General features: G+C 33.5%; 1 protein-coding gene across 7 annotated transcripts in view; it reads right to left on the bottom strand.

Moving 5' to 3' along the window:
* The window catches only part of SENP7 (SUMO specific peptidase 7), a 151,984-nt gene that overhangs the window by 27,504 nt on the left and 109,022 nt on the right, over positions 1–15,458 (bottom strand). For 6 of the 7 annotated variants that reach the window (XM_030330335.2, XM_030330331.1, XM_030330333.1 and 3 more), the window contains 5 exons: positions 14,052–14,236; positions 12,647–12,986; positions 11,414–11,568; positions 8,662–8,808; positions 3,177–3,210 (listed from right to left, as the gene is read on the bottom strand). In XM_030330335.2, coding sequence (XP_030186195.1) covers positions 3,177–3,210; positions 8,662–8,808; positions 11,414–11,568; positions 12,647–12,986; positions 14,052–14,236 — 861 coding nt within the window. The remainder of the gene's footprint in view (positions 1–3,176; positions 3,211–8,661; positions 8,809–11,413; positions 11,569–12,646; positions 12,987–14,051; positions 14,237–15,458) is intronic. The other variant, XM_030330334.1, reaches the window with a different exon arrangement.

Here is a 15,458-nt window from a genome sequence, read left to right as displayed (position 1 = left end):
AATATTAACTATTAAAACCTAAAATATTATTTTTGAGGTTTGTATCATACATATTTGAGAAGTAGCTCTGTTACACAGGTCTTTATAGATTATAGATGATGTAGTTGGATTACAACAAACTGAAAATCTTCTGCACAGCAAAGGAAATCATTAACAAAATGAAAAGGCAACCTATGGAATGAGAGAAAATATTTGCAAACCATATATATGATAAAGGGTTAATATCCAAAATATATAAAGAACCCAGAGAACCCAACAGAAAAAAAAAAATCCATTTAAAAAATGGGCAGAGGGACGCCTGGGTGGCTCAGTCAGTTAAGCATCCGACTTTGGCTCAAATCATGATCTCACAGTTCATACTCAAGCCCTGCGCTGGGCTTTGTGCGGACAGCTCGGAGCCTGGAGCCTACTTCAGGTTCTGTGTCTCCCTGTCTCTCTGCCCCTCCCGTGCTCACACTCTGTCTCTGTCTCTGTCTCTCTCTCAATAATAAATAAACGTTAAAAAAATTTTTTTTTTAATGAGCAGAAGGGCACCTGGGTGGCTCACTCAGTTAAGTGTCTAACTTGTTTTCAGCTCAGGTCATGATCTCAAGATAGTGAGTCTGAGCCCCACATGGGCCTCATGCTGGGCATGAAGCCTGCTTAAGGTACCCTCTTTCTCTTTCCCTCTCGTTCTCTCTCTCCACCCTCCCCACCCTATCCTGCCCCATGTGGGCATGCATGTGCAATCTCTCTCTTTAAAAAAAGAAGAAGAAGAATGGGCAGAGAAAATGAATAGACATTTTTCCAGAGAAATCATACAGACAGCAAACAGATACATGAAGAGACACTCAACATCATTAATCACCATAAAAATGCAAATCAAAACCACAATGAGATATCCCCTCATACCTGTCACAATGGTCATTATTTAAAAAAAAAAAAAAGTGTTAATAAGGACGTGGAGAAAAGGGAACCCTTGGGGCACTAGGTGGCTCAGTTGGTTAAGAGTCCAAGACTTTGGCTCAGGTCATGATCTCGTGGTTTGTGAGTTCAAGCCCCACACTGGGCTCACTGCTGTCAGCCAATCTGCACCAAAGCCTGCTTCAGATCCTCTGTTCCCCTTTCTCTGCCCCTCCCCCATTTGTGCTCTCTCAAAAATAAATAATAAAACATTAAAAAAAGAAAAGGGAACCATGAACACTGTTGGTAGAAACATAAACTGGTGCAGCTACTGTGGAAAACAGTCTGTAGGTTCCTCAAAAAATTAAGAGAACTACCATACGACCCAGCAATTCTAGTTCTGAGTATCTATCCAAAAGAAAAGAGAAAAAACATTAAGTCATAAAGATGCATGCACCCCCACGTTCACTGTCCCATTATTCACAATAGCAAAGATATGGAAATGACCTACGTATCCATCAAAGGATGAACGAATAAAGAAGATGTGTTATGTATATAAAATGGAATATTATTCAGCCACTAAAAATAAAGAAATTTTGTCATTTGAGACAACATGGATGGGCCCTAAGGGCATTGTACTAAGTCAGACAGAGAAATACAAATACTGCATGATATCACTTATATGTGATATTAAAACACACACACACACACACACACACACACACACAGACAAGCTCATAGATACAGAGATCAGATTACTGGTTGCCAAAGACAGAGGGTGGAGTGGGCAAAATGGGTAAAGAGGGTCAAAAGGTATAAACTTACAGTTATAAAATAAATAAGTCACGGGGATATACCCTAAAGCGTGTGACTATAATTACTAATACAGTATTGCATATGTGAAAGTTGCTAAGAGAGATCTTAAAGTCATCAATCACCAAAAGAGAAAAAAAAACCTTTTGCAACTGTGTATGGGGAAAGATGTTAACTAGACATATAGTCGGGATCATTTTGCAATATATACAAATACCAAATCATTATGGTGTACACCTGAAACCATTATAAAGTTACATGTCAACTGTACCTCAAGTTAATTTAAAAAAAAAAAAGAATATGAGAGAAGCACTGTCACATAGGTATTTTTTTAATGAAAAAAAGCATTTTCTTTTATGAAATTATTTCCTTTTAAATCATAGGTTTTTGTTTCTTCTATTTAGAAGTTAATGTTATATTATTCCATAACTTGTTTAAACATCCTAATTAGGAATATCAATATATTTATTCTGTGCCTAGCCTTATTATTCTTACCACTTATAGCAGCTTCCTGATTATTAGATAATCATAATATATAGTTGTGGTTCTGTGCATGGGTACCTGCAGAGTCTGATTAAAATTACTTTGATCACTTCTTCAGTCTTGGAACAGAAGCTTCCTCTCTTCCCTAGTTCATTTGTGAAGTGGATATTTGTGTATATTTTTCTTCCTCATTCTTTTCCTTATTCATTCTCTAAAGAGACTATTCTCTATTGCTTCTTATTTTTCTTAGTGTCATTATTATTCTGAAATGATTTTACTTGGGGAAAGAATAAGAAAACGTTCTGAGTCTTTGCATATTACAGGTACAATTTCACATCTACTTTGCTTTACTCAGATAAGAAAAAGATATTAAAAATCTCTCCTAACTCCTATGAAAACCATTTTACATATTTTGTACAGCATTATAAATTTTCCTTACACTTCCTATTTTTCATACATTTCATCATACCAAAATCTTCTTGCTATCAAAACTTTATTTCTGTTAGGGGCGCCTGGGTGGCGCAGTCGGTTAAGCGTCCGACTTCAGCCAGGTCACGATCTCGCGGTCCGTGAGTTCGAGCCCCGCGTCAGGCTCTGGGCTGATGGCTCAGAGCCTGGAGCCTGTTTCCGATTCTGTGTCTCCCTCTCTCTCTGCCCCTCCCCCATTCATGCTCTGTCTCTCGCTGTCCCAAAAATAAATAAACGTTGAAAAAAAAAATTTTTAAAAAAAACTTTATTTCTGTTAATCCCAAAAAGTTACCATGAGTCCCTTATTATTCAAGCCATTAAAACAATAGTTTACTATTTTCAATGTTATAAAACACTTTAACACCTTTTGAAGCTGCTTAAAAAAGTGTTGACTTGAAACACATTATTAACCTTAGTTTTACTTAATTTCTATACTGGAAAAAATTATGGCTGCAGAAAGATTTCAAAGTTTTGCTATTTTATGTTCAAAATTACAGTGAAAAAAAGATCATAAGACAATGATAGCTTACCTTGAAATGGGATCTTAACATACTTTGTCGTGAACTAAAGAAAAAACAGAAAAGCAAAAATGAGTTACCACTCAACGTATGTTTCCATTCAAAATTTTCAATTTTTCTTTTTCAAACACAAGTATATATTCAAAGTCGATACTAAAAGTGCTCAAGCCTTTTTTTATTTTCTTATTATTTTCAAATGTTTGTTTATTTTGAGAGAGAAAAAGAGAGAGCATGAGCAAGGGAAGGGCAGAGAGAGAGAGGGAGACAGGATATGAAGCAGGCTTTGTGATGACAGCAGAGAGTCAGATGTGGGGCTTGAACCCACTAATCGTGAGATCATGACCTGAGCCAGAGTCGGACACTTAACCAACTGAGCCACCCAGGAGCCCCTCGAGTCTTTTTATAAATAAACCAAGAAAATGTAAAGACTTAGTTTTTATGGAAGAACCCAGCACATGTAATTTAATTCTCAATATGCTCATTTATAAAAACCAGTAAGACTTTATTTAACATATTTTCAAAAATGTTTCCTGAATATGTATAGAAGAAATAAGACAAAGTCTTAAGAAACTGCCAAGAAACCCAACAAGGTATCAGTGATTTTGGTAAATAAACCACAAAACAAGGTTTAATTCTTGGCTTTGTTGACATTCCGGCACTCATATTTCTTTCCATGTTACAAATCCCCTTCCAACTGAGGATTTAGCCAAGTTTTTGTTCTTTCTGCTCTTTCTGTGCCAGGACACTAATTTTCTCTAGGAATCTTTTGTATACATCTGACCTTAAGTATTGCTTTTACAATAAACTCAAGAATCGTGGAGCACCTAAATCTTACATGTTCTACCTAAAATAGGCTTGTGCTCTTAAGTTTGTTTTTCCATTAATGCCAAATCTTTATTTATTTATTTATTTATTCATTCATTCATTCATTCAGGTTCTCTTTTGATCAATACATTTATTTATTTATTTATACATTTATTACATTTATACATTTATTTATTTATTTATTTATTTATTATTCAGGTTCTCTTTTGATCAATACATTTGTGAAACTGTTTACCAAATGAAGGGTACAGTCTGTGAACACAAAACAAAATCAAAAAGGGTCTTGGTACATGGATACCTAAATTAACTACCAACAGAGTTCCAAATAAGTAGCAAACAATGCCCAGTGAAACCACAGGGTTACTGTGACTCCATTTCTTTTTCTAATTTAAGACTTACTTCATATTGTAGTTTCATAAATATAAAACTCATATTGCAGAGTCTAAGTCAGCCGCTAAAGCAAAACTCAAGCAAATGGACATATGAGTTAAAAGCTGAATTTGAGGTTCAAATCCTATCTCTAACTCTACCACTTACACAAACAGTTAAGTAGGTAAATTTAGGTAACTTACTGAACCTCTGTCAGCTTTAGATTAAAAGCCTTAATCAAAAGGAGCTATTATCATTAGACACAGCATCTGATTAAGTGTATTATCTAGTTTAATTTAGTCAAATACATCTCATTATTCTGTCACTTTCACACAACTGTTATATATATATATATATATATATATATATATATATATATATATACATATATATATATGCATACAAACACACACACACATATATATGGTGTATATTTTCCTTTCTCAAATTCTGACTTATTTCACTGTGTCTTTAATCTCATAAAATATATCTTGGCAAATGTAAATAACTAGTTACAGAAAAATGAATATAAGGAATGTTTGCTTTTGAGATTTTATAGACATTACTATAAAATTATGAATTAGAAGTAGTGTATTTATGTATCTTGGCCTCAACTTTGTCATCAGTCTCTCACTCTTCCACAATAAGCATTCTTGTCCTACCAAATCTTTCAGCATGGCAAAGATCTGATATTCATTTACACCTTTGTGTGATGACTAAGCCAACATGTAACCTCTCCCAAAAGCAAAGCCCTATTCCCAGCAAAAATTTAATCCCCTGTTGGAAAAATAAGGCAGATGTTTTTGTCAGAGTAAGGCAAACTCAGTTCTCTGAAATCATACCATATCCATTTTGTAACTTCTTACAAAAGCCAGTATACTTCTCTGAACACAATGTGTACTTAATAAACATTTGTCCTACTATCAACAAAGTTGAGAAATAAAAACTAAAATGTTCACGTCCATTGCAGCATTCTCTACTTTAAAAAACAATAACACTAACTTAAATGTCCAACTCTATGAAAATGGGCTCTAATTTAAGTAAATAGTTTCCCACTCTAGGTATTTTTCAGGTTTAGCTAAAATGTAATTATCATGAGTGAGAACAATATCTCTAGCTAATCTATAACAACACATTAAAACTCATTAAACATCTGGAAAATAACTGAGTTTAATTATCTTATTTACTCCCCCACAAAAAAATCTTCAATTTCTAAGTTACAGAGCATTATGAACAGTGTCTGAAAAGAGATTATATAAAAAGTCTTTTGACGGGTGCCTGGATGGCTCAATCAGTTAAGCGTCTGACTACAGCTCAGGGCATGATGTCACAATTTGTGAGTTCGAGTCCTACGTGGGGCTCTGTGCTATCAGCGCAGAGCTGCTTCAGATCCTGTGTCCCTATCTCTCTCTATCCCCCTCCCTCTCTGCCCAACTCTCAAAAGTAAATACACATTAAAAAATAATAAAAATAAATACGTCTTTTGAATCCTTGAAAGGTTTTTTTTTTTTTTTTTTAGTTTATTTATTTATTTTGAGAAAGAGAGCGAGTTCACGCATGCGAGTGCAGGAGGTGCAGAAAGAGGGAGAGAGATAGAGAGAGAGAATCCCAGGCAGGCTCTGCATTGACAGTGCAAATCAGGGGTGTGAACTCATGAACCATGAGATTATGACATAAGCCAACGTCAGACACTTAACCAACTGAGCCACCCAAGTGCCCGAATCCTTGAAAGTTTTAAGACTTTTCCCTTTTTCCCTTTTGCATGTTATTCATTATTTTTAATTTCTAAAATTGCTTATGCTCTCTCCTTAGTAACATAACTTTTAATTTTTGTAGAATTCTTCTCAGTATTTCTTCATATACGTATATTATACCTGCATATATTTGCTTTATTTTACTAAATTATTTTCTTTTAATTAAACATTTAAGTTTTCATTTCAATTATAACAAATGTTCCAACAAACATGAAACACATTTTTAAAACCTACTTTATCACATTTATTGAGTATTTGCACTCCCCTACTACCAATAACAAATGCTGGGACAACCAAAATGTCCCAACAGTCAGGAATTAAGGACAACATAAATACCCCCAAATAGGTACATGAACTAACTTCATATAATAATGGCAAGTTACAAAACAGTATATATGTCACATGCTTTTGATTTAAACATATATATGTATCTAACGAAGAATACAGAATGATATATACACTGTAGAGTTACTGGCAATGGTCTCTGGGCAAGCAAGATTATAAGTATTCTTTAAACTGTTTCTTTATTCAATTGTTCTTAAAAAAATTTGTTTTAACGCTTATGTATTTTTTGAGACAAAGAGAGACAGAGCGTGAGCAGGGGAGGGGCAGAGAGAGAGGGAGTCACAGATTCCAAAGCAGGCTCCAGGCTCCAAGCTGTCAGCACAGAGCCTGACGTGGGGCTCAAACTCACGACTGCAAGATCATGACCTGAGCCGAAGTCAGACACTTAACCAACTGAGCCACCCAGGCACCCCTCAATTGCTTTTCTGTTTGGTCTTCTTTTTTGCCCATAACAAGCCCACCTAACTGTAATATACAATTAATATATTAACTAATGACAATCCACTGCTGAATATTTATGTTGGATTTTCCTCCCCTGACTAATCAATTTTTGTCATATATTTATATTATCTAATTTGTTACCATCACAAAGAAACCAACAGAAAAAAAGTGATTAAACTGAATTTAAAATAAAAAAGTAAAATGGGGATAAGGGGAGTGAAGATTGTAAAAAGTGCATGAAATTCCTTAACAGAAAAAAATTGTAATATCACCCCAGGCATGCCAAAATCATTAATATCTAAAAACTACTGTTTAGGGAATATTAATTTTAAACAAACTATTCTTGTGTTTTCATCCAAAGCAATTTTAACTATATCACAAGTTACTACTATTTGTAGAACACAAAATTTGCTAGATTTATACATGAAATTAGGTCTTCCTCCTGCATGGTCACCAAGTAAACATATACTTTACATCTTAAATCGTATGCTGTCTTCTCTGTGAAGTCTTCTCTGATTCTTCCAGACAGATATTCCCATATACACCCTTCTTGTCCACATTTCCATTGTACAAAATATCTATCTATGTGTCTGTCTCTTCCATTAGACTACAAGTTCCATGAAAACAGAGACCATGTCTTACCATTTTAATATTCCCTGCTCTATCCCTAACCCAGTAAATATTAATAAGACTTCTGGGAGAATACCTCAGTTATAATCTGACATGGTCAATACAATTCAACCAACGTTTTAAGTGCCTATTTAGGTGTGAACCATTTATGGAATATGTAAAAGCGAATAAAAGTATGGCTCTTCACCACAAGATGTTTAAAGGCTAAAATTGAGAGGTTTAGGCAAAAATGTAAAAACAATTATGAACACAAAGAATAAATCTTACAACAGATGTACAAAGTGTTGTTATAAGTACATAGTAAAGGGAGAAGTTATTTCTGGTTAGAAAAATCAGGAAAGGTTTCCTGGAAGAGGAAGTATTTCAGATAAACCTTAAAAGATAGTTAGAGGGGCGCCTGGGTGGCGCAGTCGGTTAAGCGTCCGACTTCAGCCAGGTCACGATCTCGCGATCCGTGAGTTCGAGCCCCGCGTCAGGCTCTGGGCTCAGAGCCTGGAGCCTGTTTCCGATTCTGTGTCTCCCTCTCTCTCTGCCCCTCCCCCGTTCATGCTCTGTCTCTCTCTGTCCCAAAAATAAATAAACGTGGAAAAAAAAAAAAATTAAAAAAAAAAAAAGATAGTTAGAATTTTAATAGGCAGAAATAGAAAATATAGAGAACAGAGTAAAATCCAGTATAGTTTTCATAATATAATATGTGAGACAGAACACTGAAAAAAAATGGAAAAGAACTATTCCTGGAGACCTTTAAATAAATTTAGGAATTTGATGAACTCAGTTTACAATTTAAGCCAGCAAAATAAGATTTCTTTTTGCTCTCAACTATACCCTGAATAAAAATTTACTTTACCACCAAATAAGTTTAGGAACCCAAGGAATATCAGTACTGTGTATGATTTTCATACATGATCTTCATTAGAATAGTCAGATCAAAGGTGTAATTTTAAGATATTCCCTTATGATTTTAGGATTTCCCCCAATTAAAGACATGTATCAAAGTAGGTATAATATATATTCAAAATGTCCCATATAAAATTAAACTCAATTCTATCTTCATTTGTAGTAAAAAAAAAAAAAAGATAATATGTAAATGCTTTGTCCAAAATCTAAAACAAAAACATATTAAATATACTTACTGTAACGCAACCTTTAGAAGCTCCTTTTATTTTACCAATATAAACAGAAGTAAATATAAAATCCAGTTGTAGATCCATGTCATTACTAGGTAAAATACAGGAAATGTTTTCCATGACAGGATTATATGGACATAATTCAGATGAAGCCTAACAAGGAATAAATTATAAAATGCATATAACCCTAAGTATTATACAAATGTGACAATGATTTTCAAAGTGAAATACTTCTTTAAATTACTATTAATGCGTTTATGAAGGATTTTGTACTGTTCTTACTGTGAAAAAATACTTATCTAGATTTTTTTTTTCTTAAAAAGTATATGATTTACTTTGAGACTATTACTCCTAATAGTTGAATCTTAAATTAACTCCATAGGCCTAAACTCCAGAAATATATCTTCCTTTATATTAAAGCCATGATTGTAAATTCAGTATTCCCTAATAGGCTTTATTCATTTTTAGCTCAACAGAAATAAATTAAGATTTACATAGTATTTTAGTTTAAAATGAGTTCCTAAATATTATCTCTTTTAATTGCCATAACCACCCCATGAGGTAGTCTGGGTGTTTTGTTTTTTTGTTTTTGTTTTTTTTCCATTTCATAAGTAAAACTAATAGATGTGTGGATTGGTTAAGTTACTTGTCCAAGGTCATGAAGTTAGGATGAAACAAACCCAGGTTTCTATCTCCAGGTCAAGGGTTATTTCAACCATATACAATTGCTTCATAAACCAAGATGATGCTCTTAGGTAATGCACTTCAAGGGATGTAAGTACCTAAGAATCATCTGTTATATCAAATCTATATGCTTTTTACTCTTTCCATGTCTGAAAATAGCCAACCAGTTGCCTAAAACTTCAAAATTCATAGTGCTTCCAAACAACTACATAACTGTACTTTTAAATTAGAATAGACTACCAGGAAGTATCAGCAGCAGCTGTTTCCCACAATCTCTTCTGAATTTTAAACTGCTTTCAAATGACTTTTTGAACTCCACATTTCCCTACCCTTGATACATTATTCCTCTTTAACCCTAACATCACTAACAACCAAATTACCACAAGAGCAATTATGCATGTGTATTCACTCTCCTCCTACCTCTAGGAAATGCGATTATTCTTACTCTGAAACACATGTAGTACTCATTATTCTTCACTCAGCTCACAAACGCATTTATCTGCTTAATAAAAAAATCTTTGTCATTCTCATCTTATATTGCTTACTCTACTATTCTTATTCCTTAAAGAACAGGTACTAAATCAACTACAGGTGATTCTATTCAGTCAGACAGCTAACTGTTTGTAAGCATGTGTGTGTTTTAAGTGATAAAATGAGAAGATGGGATAAAAAGAATTTCTCATTGGGGCCTCAAATTTTGCAAAGACTACCTCCTAAAAATGGCCAACCCATGTTTCTCATAACTTCCTTTAAAACTGAAAACAAAGGAAGGTGTGGAGATATTAAGGTATGCTGCCCTATAGATCTTAGTAGGTCTTCACATTATTTATTGCCTAGTTGCGATCATATTCAGTCAGTTCTACAAAAAAAGTTACTTTCTTATAATATGATCATTTCACACTGTATTATCAAGGTATATACTGCCAAGGAAACTATAATTCATTTAGAAATTTGAACTCCTTATCAATAATGACACGGTTTTCATTACAAATACAACTAAACCATTAAGTAGGCTACTTGCCCAATCAAGCAAAAATGGCTACATTTTAACAAAACTTCCAAACATAGCTGCTAAGGTGCTTTCTGTATAGAGTACCAAATGCAATAGAAACAGCAGTGAAACAATAATCAGACCACCAGACTTTTTATAGAACTGACCTAATTCTTCATCACACCTTAGAGGATAATAGCCTCAGACATTATTAAAAAACAAACCCACAGAAGTTTACCATAATCATTACGATTATGATTAATGATTATGATTATCATAATCAAATTATCTGCATTGATAATCATTTCTTTAAAATAGGATAATTAGAGGCTGATAATAAGAATGAATACTGAAAACAAATGATTTGAAGCTCATTTTACAGCTACACTCTTATAGTACTATGTCAAAACACAACTCGCTGACATTAAACCAACAAGACATTTCCCATTTATTATTTTCTGTAAGAAGGAGAAGACAAAGGACTTACGACATTGATAGGTTTTCTAAATGCTTTCTCTCTCTAAATGCTTCACTCTTCTAAATGCTTTCATATGTTACTTCACTTAAAATAATCTTATTATCCTCATGGAACATATGAGGAAACTCAGGCTTAAAGAAGTTAAGTGACTTGCCCAAATGACAGAGCCAGGATTTGAACCCAGGTCTGTAATCTCCATAAGCCATGTTCATTCCTCTATATCATGCTGCCTTAAGAGCATGTGAGGAAAAAAGTAATCACAGTACTGGAAGACCAACCAGACAGACTAATATTGGCAACTGCTTAATTCTAAGAAATTTTGATAAAGTGGTTAACTGCCCAATTAGAATCTTTAAGAAAAAAAAAAAAGTATTCAAGTCATAGAATATTTAGACTGAAAAAATATAAATGACAAAAAAATAATTCCTTCACTTCAAAATAAGAACAACTACACATTTCCTTCAAACTAATATGAAAATTATCTCAAAATTCAAACTAAGAAAATTTGTAATTTTTACAATAATATTCTGCTTGATGAAAGAAACAATCATTAGCCAATAGTGTATATTTCACTGTTAATCTATGAGAAAGCAGAAATAAATTACCTGTACAGATTCACATGTCATCAATGGTTCTGACAATGCTGCTTCAGAAGTACTCTCATTGTCATTAGTGATGACATGGTCTTGCTTAGGTTGTAACTTAAGAATTTCTGAACTTTTATGTTCAACAGGTCCTTCTTCATCACTGGAAACAACAACTAAAAAGGAAAAATCATTCTTTAAATGTATCGCAATAATCACACATCAAACAGAAAACTTTCCAATTGAAACAACATATCCCTTCATAATACCATTAAAATTTAATCATCTAACTTTGTTCAACTTAGAAACTGGACTACCATTCATTATCTGATTTATACTAGTTAAATGCAATATTCCAGATCACTGCTATTATTTAGCAGTTACCTACAACCTCACCTTCTGGAGGATCAAGACATTTAAAAATGGATAAAGACATGAGGAGAACTTAGGAACATGTTCTAGTTAGAATAATAAAAATGTATTATGCCACCACTCTAAATTGTACTGTAACTCCGGTTACATTCAGTTTCTTCCAGAAGGAAACAATGGATGGCTAAGAGAAGATGTGGGAGACTATTCACTGTATATCCTTTAAAACCTTTTTTTGTACCATGTGAGTGTACCAAACACTTGCAAATAAATCAAAATTAATGACCATAATTATATAGCACTCAAATTCTGCACTTCAGCTTCATCAACCAAAATGTCAATAATAATGGTCCTTCCAGAATCCTTTTAAAAACTACTGAGCTGGGGCCCCTGGGTGGCTCAGTTAAGCACCTGACTCTTGATTCTGCTTCAGTTCATGCTCTCACGCACACTTGAGATCTGCACGCACAGTGCCAAGCCTGCTTAGGATTCTCTCTCTCCCTCTCTCTCTCCATCCCCTGCTTGTTCATTCTATCTCAAGTTCATTCTATCTCAAGCACGTGTGCATGCACATTTGCTCTATCAAAATAAAATAAATAAACTTAAAAAAATAAAATAAAAAATAAAAACTACTGAGGAGATGAATGACAGTTCACAAAAAAAAAAAAAAAAAAAAAAACTCCTGCCTTCAAGTAATCCACTGTTTACCTAAATTAATACTACAACAAAGTCCCAAAACTCCAGGTCTTTTTTTTTCCTCAAGTTAATATATTCCACAGTGATGTTACAAACAGCTTATTGCCTCGGAAAAATTTGTTTGAGAGGAGAAACAGAACAACTAAAGCAGAGAAAATTAAAAGATATTACAATCCTACTGTTACTTACTTGGTTCAACGGATACCAAAGACTGGCTCCCTTCACTGTGTTCACTTAAAGCAGGCTTTTCTATTACATTCAACTCACTCTCATTCTTCTCAACCAGGGTAGAATTCCCCATGGAATCAGTGGAACTAGAGCTCTCAAAAGTTTCAGTGGCTGAAGAGTCAGAGGTACTTTTGGGAGCAGCACTCAAAGCCAACTCCTGACTATCAAGTGAGGATAGTTTAGCAAAATCACTTTCTATAGGTTCAGGTGTAATTTCCTCAAGCACTTTTGAGTCTTGATGATAGTTTTCACTTGACTTTTTAAACTCGGCAGATACTGTGGAGTCATTTTCTTGTTTTATCTGAACATAAATAAATGCACACAAAAAATTAGTACTTTTCAAATTTGGCTAAAGAATTTTTTAAAGTTTGAATTCCTAAAGAAGAATATAAATGTAAAAATATTATACAGGGACAGAAAACTACACAATTATACTATATTACTCTTGCCAGGGTCTCCCAAGTAAAAAGATAGAGAGTTTGGTCTGTCCAAATCAAATACCCAAACATTTTTTTTAAAAGGCCACGATATGGAAATTCTCATACGTATTTACAAGTGGTTTAGATGGTCTCCCACAAACTAAGTCAACTTAGAATAAGAGGAACTTTTCTTTTACAATTTTATTTTGCAAAAGTAATGAGGCCATATGACATCATGTGATTTCATTAACAAAAGCAAAAAATTAAAACTTAGGAAAACAATATGAAAAACTATTCATCAATCACTGCCTTCACACCGCTATTACCATTTAAATCTAAATCATGTTTATAACTCAAAGGTCCTGAAAAGTTCTGAAACGCCTTGTGAATCAAAGGAGTAAAAAAATTATCTTCTTATACTTTTATTAACTGTATACTAAGTTTTGAAAATAGGTAATGTGTGCATGAAGTATCATAATTCTTTACATACAACAAACTCCCTAAACTCTAGGCAGAGAAAGGCTTCAAGAAGTTGGCAAGTAAATTACTACCGATCAAAGAAATCTGGTAGTACTTTTACACAGCATATGAAAAAGCAAATGACTGGACAGAATGGATAGAGTATTAATAGTATTTGTTAAAATAAGAGAAAATAAAACAAGTCTGATGGATAAATACCAAACTACTAAGTAAGGAGTGGTATCAGAGAAGGAACATATTTAATTTTTTTACTTGTCCATGTTTCAAATTTGCTCTAATAGCTATATTACTGGAAAAAGTTTCATTTAAATTATTTTTTAAAAACCAAAGAATTAAAAAATTGCCAAAAAAAAGAAAGAAATCTGATGACAAAAGCAGAAAGCTTAAGAACAATATCTAATTCATAGTCAATTCATTTTTATCATAGCATAAATTATTTCACATGACATCTAAATACCTATACTTACTATCTGTTCTGCTGACTCATACAAAGAAGAAGTAGAATTATGAGAATCAGGTAAATTACTTCTAAGCCTTTTCTTTCTCTTCCTGGAAGTCAGAGTGGGTTCCATTTTTGAATCAGAAAATGTATCATCCTTATTTTTGCTTCCCTCTTCAAGATGATCACAACCTCTACTTCCACTACTGAGGTCTTAAAAAACAAAAGAGACATAAATATGGCCAAAAAGTACAGAAAGAATCCCTTTTAGAAGAGCTCAAATAAGCATCATCAAAATTGCTACACAACTTTTAAAACTAATTTAAAACGAAGTTCACTTGGACATGAATATAAAGAAATACCCTATTTTAAACTGCATCGACAAAATAAATGTTCACTGTACGATAATGAATGAGGAAAACATAAAAAGGGAGTATTCTTTAGTAACCAAAGCAAAGCAATCAAAACATGTTTTGTTTTGTTCTTGCTATAATTACATTTGACTGTAATACAAAAAGAATGGTGGGGGGGGAGGGGTGTTAATAAAATTTGGAAAATTCCAATCTTAAAATGTTTTGATAATTCATTGTGACTTTAGAAATTAGTTGTCTTTTTAAAATTTGAGTGTTATATACATGTATGTACTTTGTAAGTGAAAAAGGACAATAATTACAAAGAGTATTAGTCACTATCCATTTGTTTGTTTCTTCTTTTTAAAACTCAAGATCTCATTTTAAGTGTACAATAAGTCTACTAAATGCTCCATTTTTTAAATCAACAAAGCATTATTTGAAACCCATGTCAATTATTACTAAAAATGCTTAGTATTTCAGTTAGCAAATATATGCAGTATACAAAAATACCTTCCAAAAAGTTCTACCTAACCAACTGAAGATTATCCTGAATTATATTTCTTTCCGAATCTATATAAGTACCAACCCAAAGTTTATGTAAACAAAATCACAAAGCAGCTTCCTTGAACTCCTAACTGATAATTTATGTAACACTGGGCCTGACCTCTCCATTCACTCAAAGTTCTTCAATACTACCCACCTTCTCTTCAGACTATTCTTGCTTATTCTAGCTTCACAGAAACCTAACAGCTAACATTCATTATATCTGTCATTGCTTAAAAGGTAGGCAGTGGGGCATGATTAAGGCAAAACTCCAAGACGATCAACAGTTTTCCAATTTGCAGGGCACCTGGGAGGCTGGGTCAGCTAAGCATCTGACACTTCATATTAGCTCAGGTCTTGATCTCAGGGTCATGAGTTCAAACCCTGCATTGGGCTCCATGCTGGGAGCAGAGCCTACTTAAAAACAAGAATAAAAAGAAGAGTCTTCCAATTGCCGGAGAAAACATTCTTCACTCTCCCAAAAATTAAAATCTCCTCCTAAATAATCAACACAATATTTTGAAAAGCACAATATTTTT

This window comes from Lynx canadensis, chromosome C2 (assembly GCF_007474595.2).
Source record: "Lynx canadensis isolate LIC74 chromosome C2, mLynCan4.pri.v2, whole genome shotgun sequence".
NCBI classification, from domain to species: Eukaryota; Metazoa; Chordata; class Mammalia; order Carnivora; family Felidae; genus Lynx; species Lynx canadensis.
The sequence above is the reverse complement of the archived record's forward strand: the minus strand, read 5'-3'. Positions and strand labels throughout refer to the sequence as shown.